This window comes from Lampetra planeri, chromosome 3 (genome assembly GCF_965212315.1).
Source record: "Lampetra planeri chromosome 3, kcLamPlan1.2.h2, whole genome shotgun sequence".
Taxonomy (NCBI): domain Eukaryota; kingdom Metazoa; phylum Chordata; class Hyperoartia; order Petromyzontiformes; family Petromyzontidae; genus Lampetra; species Lampetra planeri.
Window position 1 is genome coordinate 6,668,274 of NC_136109.1, and position 20,265 is coordinate 6,688,538.

Here is a 20,265-nt window from a genome sequence, read left to right on the forward strand (position 1 = left end):
CTAAAACACACACATATAACTGTCCCCACATTGTTATTCTATTAGAAAATTAGCTCTCACTTTGTTAAAATCTATTACTTAAAAATATCCTCGTCACTGGTGCAAAAGTGCAGTGCTCTAGACATTTGGCCTCTGTAAAACGTGTCCAGTGTTTTGAGGTGCCGGTGAGGGATGTTGCTGTGAAACACGCGGTTTCCCATCAGGGACTCCTCCTCACTGCTGGGTGCCAGGGCAGGAGAAGCATCTCGGTCCATCGCCCTGGAGCTCAGCGAGGTTGAGAAGGGCGCGGTGCTTCATAAGCTCATGCACGTGTTCGGGTTCCATCGCGACCAGCAGAGTGAGTCACCTTTACAAGCGGGACACATGCCCTTATGATGACGACTTAGTTAAAATTAATAATAATGATGCAATTTATAATGTGCACAATATTTTACGGACATGAAAGACTGCGACTGCTGCGCGGATTCAAGATCAGTGTCGCTCAAAAGCCAAGGCGAAAGAGGCTGGGCCTTCAAGTGTCCCTTAAAAGTCGGTCTGCGATTGTGCAGCGGAATGGCTTTCCAGACGGCGGGGGCTGCCATGGAGAAACAATGACCGGCAGTGATGGTCCTGGTCCATGGTGTTGAGAGGAGGTTATGAGTCGTGCGGCGGAGAGTTCTACCGTGAGCTGTAGTGCAGGATGACAAGAGTGAATTAACAGTGGTTTAACTCAATAGTCCAGCAAGTAGCTTGCCTTGCACGATGGTGTAACTCAAATTGAAACAGTGTTTTACATATGTCTTATATTTTATTTCATAGTATGTTTCAAAAAGTGAGTGCAAACAATCAATACAAACTTGAAACGTTATTCTTCATGTTGGATCACCATTGATAATGTGAACAGCGTTCAGGTCTACGGTTCCAAGAGGAAGTGCTGGCAAACAATGATCGTTGCTTCTGAACCCGGAGCTGACACGGATGGATGGAACAAGGCCTGTGTGTCATGCCAGTCATTGCCATCAGTGGGGAGCGGTAGTATAGCGGTTTGCACCCGCAGTGAAGTCAACGAAGTGGCTTATTACGTGTACATTTATAGCAACCAAATATGTAGGGGAACCTAACTGTGGCAGATGGGTCACTTCCTCCGCAGGCTCTTGGGGGTCTGTGTTGCTATGGGAGAGGACGAGCAAACCATTGTATCTCAGTGGCAGGAGATTATCATGATCCCGAGCCCAGAATTACCTTGGGATTCTTGCAATTACATTTTTACCGAGCCCAGAATTACCTTGGGATTCTTGGAATTACATTTTTAAAAAGGAACGCACTCATCAACGATAATGTTGTAATTCTCTCGCACATTCGATTAGCATGGTTTGCTATGTATGGTGTGAAATAATTTGAACATGCATACATACACAGAAGCAGCATCATCGTGCATGATACCCAATTATTTAGGCTCCACTTTATGTGATACTGAGCATGCTTTTTGGTTGTCTAGATGGAAGCCATGACTGGGTCAAGCACCGAGATGGTAAAGTCTACGTTCTCTACGATGTCTGCTCTGGTTTTGGTGAGTGGATCACACACAGCCGGCAGCCGTAGCTTCAGATTGACGCTTTAGGGCTCTTTATGAAATAGAGATTATTATTATTATTGCTTTAGCGAGAGCCCCAATCTGGAGCTACAGTACTTCAGCTGGGACTGCTGACTCTACACAGGCCCTTGGCACATCACTCACTCATGGTTTTGCACATGGAGCCCTCTCGGTGAGATTTTTATTTTTAGCGCACGAATGATGCCACTTTTTTTAAAGGAATTAGATGAAGCACCCAATTGAATGTGTTCTTCAGCCATTTCTAAGATTTCATGGTTTTCATTGAAATTCATGATTTCCATAACCACCGTGACCTCTGTGACAAAATTTTCATCACCATAGTCCTTATCAACCAACTTATCGCCATCATCCATCATCATTCATCATCATTCATCATCCGCACTCATGATAACGTAGGTTCTAAGAGTTGCACGTGTATACATGTACTTACTTAATACATATCATCCATCTTATCCATCTCCATCCTCACCAACATCTCATCATCTCAATCGAGCCCGCACCTCGCCCCCCGCTCCACATCGCCACCAGAAGGGAAGGAAATGTTGTCCCCTAGTTCCCCGAATCAAACGCCCGGGATAAGCTTTGTAACACAAGGATTACAAGGATTAGTGTCATTCTAACTTGGGGATACTATAATCATATGATTGTAGTTAATTATATTAGAATACGTATATTTAGATCATATGAGGATAATTGGATTCTCATGAGGATCATTTTAGAATGAGGAAAATATTATTATAATATAAACACAGTGTGATTCTAATGTGAGGACATGCTTCTCTTTTTTAGACACCAATGACAAGGAGAACATCCAGAAAGCAGTCAATGAGTTTGCAGAGAAAACCTGTGTTCGGCTCATCCGGAAAGACAACCAGGAGGACTACATCAACTTCCAGGCCCTGGACGGGTGAGCAGCAGTGAGCGGCGTGGAGAGAGAGAATGGGGTGCAGAGAGAGAGCAGAGTGTAGAAAGTGAGTGGGGCATAGATGGTGAGCGGTGCGTCAAGGGTACATAGAGCTGATAGAGAGTGGGGTATAGAGAGAGAGTGGGATGTAAAGGGTGAGTGTGGCGTAGAGAGAATGTGAGGTGTAGAGTGAGCGTGGTGTGGACAGAGAGAAGAGAGATTTATCGATTCAGATCTCTGCAGGGCAGGGCAACCCTTCGTGTTAGAAAACCCACTGAAGGGGATATCACAGAACTACCTCTGAGATCCCCTAAAGTGACCTCTGATCCAGAGTGGAAGGCAGCACTTTTTCACCTGCTCTGCATAGGAGACTTATGTTTGCTCTATGACTGTGAACCACATGTTTTAAATCTCAGAGCTAAAAATTAGCCAAATTAAGTACAAAATTACATTTAATGTAGTGAGATTGTTTTGTGTGAATTCATTGTTCACCAAACTGAGACCATCAATTCATTACACTTGAGAATGTAGTTTAATCACAGGCAGCTGCCTCGAATCAAAGCCAGGATCTAAGCAGTGCCCCTCAGCTTCTTGAGGTTTCACTTGCAAGCAAAATGAACTCTTGCCTGGCTCTAAAAGGGCTGATTTACTGCATTTGAATGTATTATTTGTTTGTGACATTTTTGTCTTCTGTTGAGAGGAACACACATCGGTAACGGCAAATTCAAGCTTAGAAAGGCAAGTAATAGTATTTCTTGTGGAGTGGATCTTACTGAGACCCTTACAGAGTGCAGACGTAGAAATTTAACCCCTTCTCTGAACCTAGATTATCACACAATACAGTCTTTTTTTATTTTGAAGGTCATCTTTCGTATGGCATTTAAAAGCAACTGAGATATAATTTTAACTCTATGTTCAGTTTGGTATACCATTTGATGGCATCAATAGTTGCTTAACATATAGCGTGTGTGCATCCTGTGTAATTGTCTAATGGGCAGTGCTCAGTTATGCGATGAACAGAATGCACATTGACAATTTGGCGACTCATTCATATTCCATTTATGAACAAAATAGCTGCACTAGTGTGCGTTTTTCAAACAGCCCATTGCCTTCTACGCAGGCTTACGCCAGGTACTTCCTGCGTGGGGTGTTCAGGTAGTGACTTGCAAGCCATTCAGCTTTCACGCCACCCGCCACCAATAGCAGTGTCTCCACATAACGCAAGGTAATCATGACGTGAAGGTCATGGGGGTGATCGTGAAATTCCGTGGGAATTTTCGCCACCAGGAGCTGGTCCTTCCTGGGCAAGAAAGGAGGGGCCCAGTCTTTGTCCCTGGAGCCCAGGAAGGTGACCAAGGGCGTCGTTCTGCACGAGCTCATGCACGCGCTCGGCTTCCACCACGAGCACTGCCGCAGTGACCGTGACCAGCACATAAAGGTCCACGAGGACAACGTCAAGGAAGGTGAGTGGTGCCACTAGAGTGAGTAAAGCATCCAGGGGTAGGCGTGCTATTCATTACTAGAAACGGCTTGTATTGCACAAAGAGCACATTAATTCGATGTCCAGTGTGTAGTTTACTTTAACGAGGAAGTGTCAACACAGCAGGTGCAAGAAACTGCCACGCAATCTTCCCATTGCTCGTGTTGCTTCCTCCAGTGCAGTTTTAGTAACGAACGTACGGATGGGCAGGCGAATGATCGTTTTTGTATCTAAGACAGTCCTCAATGGCTGTGTCGCGACCCGTGGTGGTGCGTGTGCTGCCACACATGGGGCGCAGTGGTGTAACGGTTAGCGCGTTGCGCTATGAATCCAGCGACCCGAATTGAATTCTCGCTCACGGCCAACACCAGTGACGATTATCTAAACCGGTCCTGGGCCTCCCCTAGGTCGACTTAGCCTCAAATGAGTACCTGGTGTGGTGTTTAAACATCGCCACTAGGGAGATAAAGGCAGCCGAGCGTTGTGCTGGCCACCCTCCCCTCTTGTGTGCTGTGCCAGCCTCCATAGGTGCTCACTAACAGAACTTGCCCCAATATTCTGTTAAGGCTACACGGGTGATCTTTGTTTTTTTTCACATGCGGCTGGCAGCACCGCAATCACGGTGCTCACAGTACACACCGATGCAAGGGCTCACGTGCTGCTCATGGGTTGGCTCGTTAAAACAAGTACCACTTTATGGGATGTCCACAGTGGTCATCCTATAGAAGCACTGGTCTCCATCATAGGTTTGTGGAATATCCACCACACTCCCAGAGCCACCAGTGGAGATAAGTTCCACTCTACACGCATTTGAGCTGGAGAAACTTCAGCACGAGTTTGTTTTAATTAAATTATGTTATTCACCGGTAGAGTGAGTGTCCTCCACTCAGAAGGTAATGAGTTCAAATGCCGGTGATGGGGTTGATTCAGCCCATTATTTCTCTCAGGTAAATGCAATGAGTACCACCTTGTGGAAAAGTCAACAGTGGTCGTCTTATAAATGGACCTGCCCCCACAATAGCAATGTGGAATTTCCAACACTGTCTCGAGGCTCTACATGGAAGATGAGTACTGCCTCCATGCTCATTTGAGCAGGAAATTACTTTGAGTTTCTCATCCTTGCTTCCATATAAATAAACAGTGCTGGGCTAAAACAGTCACAGCAACAGCCTCGTATAAATACTGGTATTATCACTATTAATCCAATATACAGCTCTTGCTAAAGTTTAGAATGTCACATTACACAATATAGCACTGATGCTAACCCTCAGTACGTACCGCTGGGTAAAACATCGCACTGGAGGGCTGATATTGGAACCACATCTTCCATGCAACTGGTGCTGTTTGTGCATTGAAGTTACTTGAATAAAAAGAACATCACCGTTACACTTTATAACGATCCCTTTTCAAGATAAATAAGGGATCTTTTAACGCCATGCCTTCTCACAAATAATTGTGCAAAATATTACGTTTAATTTATCATCATTAACAAATACACATCGAGTCGGGAAGAGCAATACCCAAGTTAGTATTCCCGGCCATAGTTAACACCAGTGCACGACGTTACTGACGAACGTATTGGTTTTTTTTTGGGGGGCACCCTCTTTCACCATACTACAATCCTCCAGCGTGAAGTACGGTCAAACAACCTCCACGACTGACATGACGTCGTGGGGAAGCCTTTATCCTGCCGTGGATTGACTTAGGGCCTTTTATTATTTTATTTAAGCACTGAGCAATATTACCGTCCATTTACTCCAACAGCTCACAGCACTCGAAAGAAGTCAAGCCACTTGTTGCACACGTTCCACTTACCAAAACGCTACCCCAACAATCTAACTGTGTGCGCTCTTGGTAGATCCGGTAACAATTTCCGCACCTCCGATTCGCACGGTTGGCTATGTACGGTGCGAAAGAAGTTCAACCTACATACATACAACATGATGAAAGGTGTGTTTTGTAGATGCGAGCATTAAACCAATGTTGTCGGTTAATAAGAGCCACGTGTGCCTGCTGCCTGCAGATGAGCTTGGGCAGTTCAAACGGCTGGAATGCAATGGCTGTGGAGAAGATCTGCCCTATGACTACCTCTCCATCATGCACTACGGCAGGTGGATCTCACACAGGCTGTGGCCTTCACTAGCATGAATGCTGTAAAACTTCTCAAAACCGGATTAATTTGGGGAAGGGAGCCTTTCTGGTTATAGAGGGATGTCTGGAATACTGCAAATACAGTAAAACTCAAACTAACTGAATCCCGGCTAGATGAACCCAGGCTAGCAGTTTGGGGTGTGTGAGGGTCTAATGGGCAAGGAGGGTGGACACCACACCAATAAACTTTCATCTCATATACTTAAACAACAAAAAACAAGCATGAAAAGCAGGAATCAAGAACACCATGAGATAACAATTTTACGTAAAGCCTATTTCTCCCAGATGGCACATGAACACTCCCGCTTGCTGTGCTGCGAGACCACACAGAAGGGCAGTAACACAACTTCCTTGGAATTTCAATTCTTTGGGCATCCAGAAGTTTACCAGGAAGACTGATGGCGTTCTCCCCTGTGAATAGGGGAAGTCATCTTGAAATCCTCCAACACGGCCTGATGATGCTCTTAATAGTCACCACCTCATTCACATCTTTTTCAGCCTCTCCTTGGCCTGGCTATCTGGATTTACATTTAGCTGGACCAACGCTCTTGATTTTTTTCGTTCCACATTTGTGCTTATTACTGTTTATGTCTCTTTGGTGCAGCATCAACAAACGTCAAGGATGGGTACATAACAACACCACACAATACAGTCATCGCAACACGTAATTCTGTAAACGCAAAACAGTAGTTTTTTCATTTATGTTTTTCCATAGTGTTGTAAATTAGACTAAATGTATGAAGAAATGTATTTTTCTTCTTGGTTCTTTCGGTAAAGTCACGTAGAAGGGAAGTAATAAAATAATAAAAATAAAACATAATAATATAATTCTCACGACGTTTCGGCCACAACGCAAGCAGCCCTCCTCAGGTGAAGAACAGGTCTGTCAGAAAGACAGCGTCTGAATGAAAACCACCAGGCTTGGCAGCGTATATTTAAGCTGGGTTGGAAGGGGAAGAGCGCCCCGACAAAGGAATTCGCATATCAAGAGGAATCTAGCATACCAATGGGAAATGCAGGTATTATTTTATTACTTCCCTTCTACGTGACTTTACCGAAAGAACCAAGAATATGAATCCCTGCAGTCACGAAAGCTTTAAATCGAAATGTATTTTTTATTATTTTTAAGTGTTGTTCATACTAGGTATGTATTAAGGGGGGTCGTGAGCAATGAATTACGTTGTATTCACAGCTGGCCAGAGTTTTTGACTACCCGGACCAGGGCTCACTCTTCACAGTGCGGCTCACCGAGAGATTTTACTGTAATTACATAATTGAGAAAATACAACATTTTTATTACATTCTTCAGAAATTATTTATACTTAATAACAAATTACTAAATATGAAAAATATTTGATATGTATAATTCAATAGCAAACAAAAATACAGTCATACCCCCACTTACACCGTCCCGTTTTCCGAAGCTTTCGCTATTTTTTCTTCTAATTAAATAATTTCAATTAAAATTCTGGTTTTCAGGAACGCATCCTGGGTGTAAATCGAAGTATGCCTGTACGAAACTGTACAGTTTATTCCGAGTTACCATCGCCTGTGAAGCTTAAGGTGGATAGTTAAGACTCAGTGCAGCTCCTATAAACAACACTTTAGGCATGAAACTCTCTCCTGCAGGGAGCAATGCAGGGTCTGTTTGGTGGTTGAGATGAATAATACATCGGTGTCCCCGGCTACATGGGAATAAATGAGTTGCAAATGAAAACTCGGCAGGCTCGTGTTTGGCACTGATGTACGCTTGGCTTACAACCTGTAAACTTCACCTCAATTGGTCGTCATCTGTGCTAAGGAAGGAATTGATTACAGATGTGTTAAGTAACCGGTAAATGATTTAGAGTGGTAACCAGTCACTCAAGTCCAGTGTGTAACGCGCTGATCTCTTCTCCAGGTACGCCTCATCCTCGGACTACATGAGTGAGACGATCACCCCCACGACAGCAGCTAAAGCTCCCATCGGCCAGAGGAGCGGCCTCAGCCCCCTGGACGTGCTCAGGGTGCAGCTCAAGTACCAACCGGTTCGTCACCGACACCTCGATGTTTAGTGAGCTCACAGCACTAATTTTACATGAACATAGCACGGTGTTAGAATCTGAGCCATGCAACACGTGTTGCCATTTAGTTGCCATAATTGCTTTGTTCTTACAAATGTCTGTGGGAACTTGTTTGTGTTTAGTTTGTTGTCCTTCCCCCGCATTTGCTGTTAGCACAGTTGGCGACGTACAGTGCAAAATAAGTTATACCTACGTGACTTTACCGAAAGAACCAGAGAATATGGATTCCTGCAGTCACGAAAGCTTCAAATCAAGATGCATACATTTGTTAACAGTTTGACATATTGCACTGCTTAAAAATGTTCTTCTGCAGGCATATTTGGTATCTTTCTTTTTATTGTATAATTAAGTTTTACAAAAGCACTCCACCTTGCTCGCGTTCGCTCGTTCATTTAATAATGTTCTCGATCCACTTTAAGTAACTACCCTATATATAGATATATATGAAAACAATCTGCTGTGTTTTCCACGTGTTTTCCTTTCAACAGTTATTCCCATTGGTTTAGCAAGCTCTTTATTCATGGCGTTTGTTTTGCTCATTCATCTTGAGCCCAACGTTGCAGCCCTCCTTGTTAAGTTATTCGAAATTGTCCATTGGTTGTTATATAAGGACTACATTGTCAGTAAATCTGACATGATTAATCCTTTCTCCGTTTATGTTTATGCATTTTTTTTTCAATAAAATTTTGGAAAATGTACTATCATGTTTTTTCGAATATCCTTGGTAAGAGCGTATCTTCATGTCTGACTCCTGCTTTGTATTTTACCTGTTCATTAACTGTTATGTTTGTTCATGACTCTTATTTTGTTAAGAACTCCCAGGGTTTGATCTTCCCCAAGAAACAGTGGTCAGCCCTAAGTGGCTGTAGAACAGTGTATGGCAGATGCGGTCCCCTTCATCGATGCAAATTGATGCATGATTTACAGATTTTTAAATCGATATTTATTTCAAAGTCAACTATTCAGCCTTCTCTATGAAGTTTAAAAATCATTTCCACTTTTTTAAATGAAATGTTATTATTATCATGACTTTCATCCATCTTTCCTTTTTTTCAAGTTCACGTGTATATTTTTCCAATGCAGATTTAATAAAATACATTGTAATGTTGTGCATAGCCTTGAGGATAACATATCTCTCCGCCTGCCTCTTCTGATTTTTAAGGCTTTTACTCTCTGCCTGAAATTTCAATGTAGTGGTTCCTTCCATGTAAATAGTTTTGATAATCACACTCTGTAAGTTGTTAATGCACGTGACTGTTTCCTTTCAGAACCTGGCTGGTGTGTCGGAGGACAAAGCCTTGAAGGTCGCTCTTGCTAAGGTATGGAGGTGAAGAGGAGTGAATCAGCGCAAGCAATGGGAGTGTATATAGGTGTTTATTTCCTCATTTTTAATAATTCACCCTTTATACGAAAATCAACAAAGTGTACACCTCTAACATTGCCCAACAAAAGTAGAAACCATACATGCGAATCATTGGTTCCTCCATAAAGGTCATACTTGTATTTTCAATAGATAATCATAAACATACAGTCCAAAGCTGTTTCAGTATTTAAATATCATTTGCATGTAAAGGTAATGGGCGCTGCAGTGGTGAGATGTCAACTACCTCGCCTAGTACACAGGAGGTCGTGGGTTTGATACCGACTCTGACGCCTGGATATTTGGAGTATGCATGTTCTCCCCGTGGTTATTTGGATTTTTCTCCAGGTCCTCCGGTTTTTCCCTCCATATTTAGAAAAATGCGTTTAGAGTATCTGGCTGCTATACCGTTCCACGTGGTAAGCCACTTTGTTGAGCTATCATTTGCGGCCAGGCTGCGTCTGAACAAAACCTGTATAGCTCAAGAGGCGTTACCTGGTAAAATACAAAATAGTTTAGTTTATAGTTTTATTTAATAGTTTTCAAATCTGTCTGTGCATTTGCATTAAAATTGTACCTTGAACTGGCATGACATCACTACTCAAGTGTTGTATTTTTTTTACCCAACTGCACATTGCTTGAAAAGCTATGAGTTCACATTAATTGTTCAATCTATTCATGCACAAAGACAAGTAGTGAGTGTTAAGGATGAAGCTGAAATACGGTGACAACTGTCATTAGATTTAAGAAACAAATGCATACATATTAATGGAGCAAATATTAACCATCTCAGATTTTTCGACTTCATTGTCATTGCAACAGCCAATTTGGAAATGATTTACGGGACACGTTATAAGAACTTAATCAAGAAGACTGAAACGTTGCGTATGAGATAGATATGAGCAAAACAAAGTTCATGGACAAGTTCACTTAACAATCAGACATTTATTAGATAATGTATGCAAATTAGAGATGTCATACCGACTGTTTACATAATAATGGGCTTGCGCAGCAAGCACCATTGGAATGGTTTATGGTCGTGGTTGAGACAAACAACAAAGTGGCAGCCAGAGGATGGAACACGGCCAAGAGGAGGACGTCCATTGTTGAGATGGAGGAATTCGTGTGAAAAAGCTAGATGGATTTCTGCATCGCAAAATCATGAGAGATTGTGGTGGCTTGGGGTGGCCTCCACCCAGCATTGCATCATGATGAAAATACCATTGTTACAATGACAATTTCTCCCTTTATCTAAGCCACATGCTAGCTTTAAACCAGAATCTTATTTTTCTTCTTTTGGATGATGTTGTTGTAGAAAAACAACTATCATTTACCATTGAGGTGGTTGAGCCAGATCATTGCGTCGGAGTAGCGGAGTAGTTTATTGCTGTGTTGATGCCTCCTTCGTGTTAGTGAATTGGGGACTGAGTCGTGATACGTTCCATGGGCTGTTCTGGGTGACAACAATAGCACATCGGAGATGCTTTAATTCACCCTTCGTGCATCAAGTATCCGCATCAGCTGCCATGGTCAATGCAGATGCGGTTGTAATTGTGAGGAAAACAGATGAGGGTTAATGCATGCGATGTTTTCCTTCATGGCCTTAGAGTGTACATGCACCATGGTGACATCACCACCACTTAGTGGCGAATGTTGTTGTTGTTTCCCTTCAGACGGCCGCTCTTTGTGAAACCCTGCAGGAGCCTCCCCGTCCGGTGAGTGTTTCCTGAGCCCTGGTTACTTGTACAGCAACGTGCGCCTCTCAGGCATTCACGTTGTCAGCCCCAGTTAGACAGTGCACATGGTGGTGGTGGAGCAGCCGGCGACAAGAGGCGTGGACACAACCTCAATAGGGTCCTGTTGGTGGGAACAGGGATTCCCCACGCTACATTTTACTATTCGAGTCACAACATTACAACTTTCATAGAAGCTCAGGTATTACTTTTATTGTTATATACGCTGAACTTATCACTTAGAGTAGTGTTATTAATATTGTGAATTGAGGTGTAAAATGAAAAATTTCGCATCAAACTAAGACCCTTACCGTAAAGAGAAGGCCCTTGCCTGTAAGATCGGCAGTTCATCAGAATTGATTCAAGCAAGCCTGACTATGCTGGTTAGACATTTTGTTGTTGAAACCGGTCCAGAGTTTGCTTGTCTTGAGGCTATGCTGCTGAAATTACACATTCCCAGAAGGCCTTTGGCGTGATGAGTTGTGTAAGAATTTCTTTTTTTACGTGGAGTGATGGATATGTGAAGCAGACATGTCTGCTTATTTATGTTGTTAAATATTTCGTGGTTTAACTTTGACACTCGCTATGTTGTGTTCATCATTGTGGACTAAGTTACGACATTGTTACTTATCTCTTTTTGGTAGATACAAGATCTTGCAGTACAAGCGGAGGTAAGCGCATTTGCACCACAGGGAAGGACAGAGAAGCATGACATGCAAGAGCAGGCATGCACAGCGTGCATGAGCAAACATGTGAACCAACACTCCTAAACAATCTACCCCCAAACCGACATTAGTTATTTATTATTTGTGTGTAACTTTGTGCAGACATCAGCGTATTTCTTCCCATGTTGTCAGGGTATACGTAGATTGCAGAGCATTCATTGCCCAGTTATGTCTGCACAGATCTTTGAGAACTCATCTAGCATCGGGGTGACAGGATCACCGACAAGAGGAGTTCCCTTGGGTTAACGACGACCATTCATGCTGCAGCCATCCATATTTACTGGCTGCTTGACCTTTCCCACTGGTTGCCCAAGTTTATTGCCACTTCCTGGCCATAATATTTTATTGTGGTCAGGAGGTGGCATTGTAGCGTATGGATGGTGATCTTATCTGTGTGGAACTTTGTGTGTTATTTCGTTGTATATGTGAGTTTTCTCTGGATACTTTTCCTCCAAAATGAAGCCAAACATTCCATTGCAAAAGAATGACAAAACTCAGTGAGGCTTTTATTGAAAAATAGATATTATTACGTCTTTGACATATTTGTATCATCCCAATTATGGCATGATTTACTTTGACTGTGACGAGTAAAAAGTAATTGTAAAAGCTAGGGAACATTTAGATTGCAAATTTGTCACAATGGGAACTTGTGGATGTCAAAACACAGTTACACTGTTTTTTGTCCATCTTAAAAATACGACGCACCTCTACTATAAAGTTATTTCTACTTCTCAAAATAAATGCACATCCAAAAAAATACACTTCACTCGATTTTGTGGACTCTCCATCGACATGTGTTGCTGCTGTTGCGTTTTTTTCCCCCAATAGATGATTGAGCAGATGCTGACGCACCACTGGCAGGGGCTCCAATTGGAACAAATGGAGGCTATGAAGAAATAAGTAATATTAAAAAATACTTTTTTTTAAACACGCTTTAATGAAATGTACCATACTCATAATGGCAAAACTCCACGACTCCAGGAAGTGGCCCCGAAGCTTGCTGTAATGTAAGGGACCATGGTGATTTACAGCCAACGTCAGTTGAGCGTGGACAATTAGACCCAAGCCAAAACATAACATGTAAAAATATCTTCTTAGGTTTTTTCGGTAAAGTCACGTAGAAAGTAAAATAAAATAAAAACAAAAATCACGACGTTTCGGAGGCAACACAAGTCTCCGTCATCAGGTGGGACCGTCACAGCCAGATTAGCTGTATCAAGTGAGGCAATGATTCAAGATGTAATCCCTTAAAAGCGTGTTGAGGGGGGAGGGAGAGGGAGGGGGGAGCTCATCAGACTATGGTAGCCAATGAAAGGAACGTATCGGGAGGGAGGGGGGGGCGAGGCCAAAAGGGTGGGCGATGGACGTGGAAGCGCTTGTGCGCAAGCGGCCAATTACTGCACACGCCAACACAATGGAGCGATTGCGCGCAAGCGGCCAGCCACTGCACCCGCCAACACAATGGGTAGAGAGGAGGAGGGGAGGTCTAATACACATGATAGACAAAAGAACGAAAATGATGATGGGTACAAACTTAGGGGGAGCTCATCAGACTATGGTAGCCAATGAATGGAACGTATCGAGAGGGAGGGGGGGGGGCGGGGGGGGGGCGAGGCCAAAAGGGTGGGCGACGGACGTGGAAGCGATTGTGCGCAAGCGGCCAATTACTGCACACGCCAACTCAATGGAGAGAGAGGGGGAGGGGGGGTCTGATACACATGATAGACAAAAGAACGAAAATGCCCATGTTTATACCAATGCTGGCTGAACAATGAAGAGAGTACTGTTAAAATAACTGGGGATGTTAACACTCGGTAAAGTCCCCAGTTATTTAACATCCCCAGTTATTTTAACAGTACTCTCTTCATTGTTCAGCCAGCATTGGTATAAACATGGGCATTTTCGTTCTTTTGTCTATCATGTGTATCAGACCCCCCCTCCCCCTCTCTCTCCATTGAGTTGGTGTGTGCAGTAATTGGCCGCTTGCGCACAATCGCTTCCACGTCCGTCGCCCACCCTTTTGGCCTCGCCCCCCCCCCGCCCCCCCCCCTCCCTCTCGATACGTTCCATTCATTGGCTACCATAGTCTGATGAGCTCCCCCTAAGTTTGTACCCATCATCATTTTCGTTCTTTTGTCTATCATGTGTATTAGACCTCCCCTCCTCCTCTCTACCCATTGTGTTGGCGGGTGCAGTGGCTGGCCGCTTGCGCGCAATCGCTCCATTGTGTTGGCGTGTGCAGTAATTGGCCGCTTGCGCACAAGCGCTTCCACGTCCATCTCCCACCCTTTTGGCCTCGCCCCCCCCTCCCTCCCGATACGTTCCTTTCATTGTCTACCATAGTCTGATGAGCTCCCCCCTCTCTCTCCCTCCCCCCTCAACACGCTTTTAAGGGATTACATCTTGAATCATTGCCTCACTTGATACAGCTAATCTGGCTGTGACGGTCCCACCTGATGACGGAGACTTGTGTTGCCTCCGAAACGTCGTGATTTTTGTTTTTATTTTATTTTACTTTCTACGTGACTTTACCGAAAAAACCTAAGAAGATGATTCCTTGCAGTCACGAAAGCTTCAAATCTAGAATGTAAAAATATGGTTTAAAAATGTTTTATGATAGAATATAGTATTGTCACCAGTAAGACATAAGTATACAAAGTTTGCAGTCGATACCACATTGGGAAGTGGGTTAAAATTGAGTTACAAGATTTGAGGATACGACAACAACAACAGTTAGTAAATTAAAAGCGTGTACAATAAGGAAGAGCAAGAAAGACAAGGTGTTGTGTTTGTCCCCACACCTGTTGACTGCAAAATGAAGGAAGCCTTAGAAGCTCCTCCCATTTCCTCATAAATATCCCCAGGTTTGATTAGGGCTGTGGAAAAAAATGCCTTTTCAGTGGCTGCTCCCTCATTATGGAATAATCGGCAGGGAAGCAAGCGCGATCACCAATCTGTATGGATCATACTTAAAGTTCCCGGTTACTGATTGTTTGCTTGGCTAAATTACATTTTTTTGCTTGCTTTATTTTTGTCCATAGAAAATGTAGTTATATTTTTATTTACATTTTCAATCAGTTCCCTATCCCTGTAATATGTAAAGCAAGTACTGATACTCGCTGTTTGTACTGCGACCTAAGTAAACATGATTGTAACTAAAGAGTAAGACTTGTATTTCGATTTAAAGCTTTCGTGACTGCAGGGATTCATCTTCTTGGTTCTTTCGGTAAGACAGCGTCTTTCCGACAGACCTGTTTTTCACCTGCTTGCGTTGTGGCTGAAACGTCGTGAGAATTATTTTATAATGTTTTATTTTTATTATTTTATTATTTCCCTTCTACGTGACTTTATCCGAAAGAACCAAGAAGATGATATTTTATTATGTTAAAAATTGTTTATTTTATTATTTCCCTTCTACGTGACTTTACCGTATAGCATCTGCCCTGTCGCGCGATGCCCATGAAATAGAGCCGAAAAGCTCATTAGGCCCTTCCTGCTGAAATTAAATCAAATGTATTTATCTGTCTATAATGAAGCACATGTTGATAGTACCTCCATTGCCACTGTTGTGTACGGTTGCCTGGTGAGTATTGCATTCAAATTAAGTCCGTATCAAACACATGAAAAGCTGCCGGGATTCAAAAACTAAAATAAATAATACTTCTGTAAATCTGTCTTTCCGGTAAATGTGTAATATAAATATTCAGTAGTATGAGTATTTTAATACTCACGGTACATTTAAGAATATTTTAGACATGTTTTAAGAACATTTATTAAACACTAGTTTTAATCAGTTTATTTTCTTGAATTGCATTATCAGTGGTGCTTAAGCACAAATAACAAGAATTAAACGAATTCGTCAATAACGCGGCCCTAAAAGGAAAATATATTATAGGTGACATTTAGAGCAATGGCTCCTCTTCATAGCATAGAGATGAATCACTATTATATATATTGAAAGTCAAATCCCTCTCATAGCTTTACTGATTATCTATTACAATCCATGGGCAGCAAAGGCATAGCAAAGATTGAGACTCTGCCCGCGCTGCATTATCCCAGCTATTATTAGTTTCAAGATCCAGGCTCCTTTTGTGCAACTTTGACTTCAGCCGTATCCATTACACACTTGGTTTCTGGACATCTCTAAGCCAGGTAACCAGCACTGCCCAAAGCAGCTGCGTCACTTGCCTACAGTCCACACACTGTGATCACTCCAACCACCTCCATTCCCCATTGAGTGGCAGGGACGCACTTCACCATGAAGAGTAGGGAGCGTCGGTGCTACGAACAAAGAAGCTTTGGATATATTTCAGGCCAAGGCTGCTGTCTGTCGTGGATCGTACTCTCGATTGACTCAGGAATAAATCAGGACATAATGTGTAAAAATATAAATGTACACAGATACACACTACAAATAAATTCTAAACTACATTTCATCAAATATATTACATATTTAGTAAATAATGAATGCCTCACACATCCCAAGAAAATAATAAGTGCCATCTTGATCCAGAAAATCACATTGTTTGGAATGCTTCTGCTGTGATGAATGCAAGTGCCCTTGATGTGAAGCAAATGTGTTGAGATTGCTTATTTTCCTATTTTTTTCAGCTCTTGAAGAGTAGCTGCTCGATTTGGTGGCTTTACACAAATGAGCATCAGCGAACTGCTAATTTCCACTGCTGACTAAAAAAATGGAACACCTCCACTTTGTTATACTCTTTCCAAAAGTTATACGTTTGCAGTTGTGTTACTACAACGTCACCAATGAACACTTGCCACAAGACGGCAGTACAACAAAAGTATGGACTCCACGTGTTCTGTCTTAACACAATATTCCCTCGTTCTTCACGAACTTTATATTCGCGATTTTGGTTATCCACGAATCGCATCGGGAACTCTAGACGACTGCATCGAGAGAATGTGATGAGATAAAGTGATGAGAGAGAATGGAGTGATATGTATTATCTATGTATTTAAGATAATTCGTTCAAACGATAGGTTTTCTTAGGCCAATATCCGCAAAATGTTCTATCACAAGCATGTCTATCCTTCGCGAATAACGAGGGAAACTGCATGATTCCTTGAATGCTCATGTAAACGCTCATTAATTGGCTGAAAACGTCTTAATATATAGGAAACCACACAGCTTTGGCAGTTGTTGACGCCAGCTCACCGCCTGGATGTCTTTCTGCTTCTCTTTGAGAGTGAGCATATACTGTGGCGTGTATCAAGTTGAAATTAATATTATTTCTTAAGCACTAATTTATCTACACTGTAAATGTTGGAAATGTTTATTTTTCAATAGGATAACTTGACCCCAGCTTGTGTTTTGAAATAATAAAAGTTATGAAATTACACAAGTGTACATATTGGTTACCACAGGACCATATTACATTATTTGTACTGTTGCCTATGCATACTTGGTAATCTAGTCCGGTAAATGACAAGTCATATCCATCTGTGTGCAGGTTAGCTTTATGATTCCACTCCTTGCTAGGAGGGTTTTAGCTTTAAAAAAATGTACAGCATAATTACTGGCAAATGATTTTTTTTTACCTTCCTGGGAAGATGGAATATTTTTACAATTGAGTGAAAGGGAACTATAGAGTAATACACAACACAGGCCTTGCCCATACTTTGCGTTTATTACCAGTTCTGAATTTCAGAATTTATCAGCAGCAAGGAGTACACTGAGCTGTATAGGTAAATATATGTTGGCTGGTCTAGTAGTGTGTGATACGAGGTGACTATACTTTACTGATGAGTTCTGATAACGATGTAACAAGTCTATAGTTTTCCACCTGTCGGTAAAATTTTATTAAATAAATGTTGTGATCTAAAACAAGAAAACCACAATGCAGTTATGGTTTTTGCATAATGCACAAAGGCTGAGTGTTTTTTTTACACGTTTTTGCCTGTTTGTGTGGAGCTGGGAGGAAGGTAGAACTCAGGCAGGGAATGAAGTGGCTAATTGGTCTAGCGGAGTGTGATATTGGGAGTGAGGTTAGAGCTCCAGAAACACCTGGGACAGGAGTGCGGTGTCGTGGCCACTGCACTGCCGATTCTACTGGAACGGCTAACTGGTACAGGGGGCTTGAGATTTATGTTGCTGTTTATCTCGTCGGTCTTCATTCAAGCTTCTTGTCTAGTGTAATGCGGGCGTAAACGACCTCCCGGAAGTGACGTCATGGGGGGAGGAGTTACGTCACGTGGGGGAGAGGGTAAGGGTCTATAAGGGGGGTAACCGGAAGCAGTCGGGAGTGATCGGGGACTGGGAAAGTGAGAGGCCACGCAGGGCGAAGGGTGAGAGAGAGTGCCGAGGTCGCCACACACCCGAGCCACGAGGATCGGCACCGTCGGCCAACGGTGACCGACCCCGGGGCAGGAGGAGCAGCGAGGAGGCTGCAGAGAGCAGCGGGTCTGCAAGGGAGGAGTCGGGCAGCAGGGGTCTGCACGACGTGACAGCGGCGGGGCTGCTAGGAGGGAGTTTGGGCTACGTGAGCGACAGCAGCCTGGGGCTGCAGAGTGGAGAGTATATAGGGGAGTACCGTGAGGGAAAAGAGATCGAACCCAAATAAAGGACACAGGACAGAGAGAAGCGTCCGAGTCTTTTATTACACTGGTGTCAAAGTGTAACGGTATGGCTAAACAACTGAGAAAAAAGAATATTCCTTCTCCGGCATCGGCTTCATCTTCCGACGACGATGACCTTCCTCCTGCGGTGGACCCGACTCCGGTAGAGGAGGAGATCCGTGCTGGGACGAGTGCGGGTCCAGGGGTCCAAGATGTCGCCGCGTCGGCGGACCAGTCTGCACCAAAGGACGCGGATTTGAGATGGAGTCAGATGGCGGAGCAACTTGAAACTCTCAAGAACGTGCTTGCACAGTTGTGTGCGCTCGTTACGCCGAGGACGGCGTCGGAAGGCGATGTTGGTGGTCCGCATGAGCCCGGGTTGTCTTCAATGTCGACGCCATCAGCCACGCGGCATGAAGACGCCATCTTGGGCGTGGCGCACGACGAAAGGCGGGAAGCCGCCATTTTGGGCCCTCCGCGACGGAAGGCCGCCATCTTGTCGACACCACGCTGCGACGCCATGTTGAACATGCCACCGGAAGAGTCAGCGGCTGGAGGGAACGCGCCAAGGCGTCGCAGTTGTCACCTAACGACTGTCAAGGAATTCTCCATCGGGGGCGATTGGAGTGCATGCGCCTGCAGATTTTTGGCAGCGGTGCGCTCGGCGAGGTGGACTGACGCCGAGGCATTAGAAGTTCTTCCGACTCTCCTTGATGATGAGTCCGTTAGATTCTTTCGCTCTATAAAAGCTGCGAAGAAGAAAACATTGCGTGGTGTGTTCGACGAAATGGCAGACGCTTACGAGCCGCCGGATGATGCTCATCGCCGGTTTGTGCAACGACAACGCGCACCCAAGGAGTCTCCGGTGGCATATAGGGGCGCGGTACTGGAGCTGGCAATGGCCGCATACCCGGAGATGGAGCCTGACCTGTTGGAACCTCTCATCCTGGGGAAGATGTTGGAGTTGTCCCGGGATCTCGGCATTCCCATGCCGGTGTGCGGTCACGAGAAGCTCACATCCCGGGCTGCGGCTAAGTGTCTGGACACCCAGTTCAACCTGCGCCGGTGGAAGCAGGTTACGGCGTGGACGGGTGGGCCCATCGTCGAAGGGGGAGCTGTGGGTTGGGACCCCAAGAAAGCTGTTTATGTGCCGGACGACAGGAGCCCGCAGGAGCTGTCGGCTGCCGCTGCTCCGTGGCCGTAGCCGCGGGCTGCGCCGCCGACACGGCCGCGTCGGGACGGGGCGCCCGCAGCAAGGCACAACAACATCGACTGCTTCGCATCGGATGAGTCCGGCTGAGAGAGAGCATGTTCGAGGGGCAGTGGATGACATGTTGGCTGCGGACATAATATCTCCGTCTAACAGCCCATGGGGCGCACCTGTTGTTTTGGTCAAGAAAAAAGATGGCAAATTGCGATTTTGTGTAGACTTTCGTAAATTAAATAAGGTGTCGGTGGCAGATGCGTATCCCCTGCCGCGTATGGACGACTCTCTCGATGCCTTGTCGGGGGCGAAGTTCTTTTCAACGCTAGATCTCTCTTCGGGCTTCTGGCAGCTTCCCCTCGACGAGTCCTCGCGAGAAAAGACTGCTTTCCGTACGCCGCAGGGGTTATTTCAATTTAACTGTCTTCCGATGGGGCTGAATGCGGCCCCTGCCACTTTTCAGAGGTTGATGGAG

General features: G+C 44.2%; 1 protein-coding gene across 2 annotated transcripts in view; it reads left to right on the top strand.

The window, feature by feature from the left end:
- Positions 1-17,869, top strand: part of LOC144736981 (uncharacterized) — a 31,958-nt gene extending 14,089 nt beyond the window's left edge. Inside the window, exons 10-20 of one of the 2 annotated variants that reach the window (XM_078619652.1) lie at positions 204-337; positions 1,478-1,549; positions 2,384-2,501; positions 3,786-3,961; positions 6,002-6,089; positions 8,030-8,156; positions 9,461-9,511; positions 11,226-11,267; positions 11,930-11,956; positions 12,839-12,910; positions 16,622-17,869. In XM_078619652.1, coding sequence (XP_078475778.1) covers positions 204-337; positions 1,478-1,549; positions 2,384-2,501; positions 3,786-3,961; positions 6,002-6,089; positions 8,030-8,156; positions 9,461-9,511; positions 11,226-11,267; positions 11,930-11,956; positions 12,839-12,910 — 907 coding nt within the window. In that variant the 3' untranslated portion in view covers positions 16,622-17,869. The remainder of the gene's footprint in view (positions 1-203; positions 338-1,477; positions 1,550-2,383; positions 2,502-3,785; positions 3,962-6,001; positions 6,090-8,029; positions 8,157-9,460; positions 9,512-11,225; positions 11,268-11,929; positions 11,957-12,838; positions 12,911-16,621) is intronic. The other variant, XM_078619653.1, reaches the window with a different exon arrangement.
- The last annotated feature ends 2,396 nt before the right edge of the window (positions 17,870-20,265 follow it).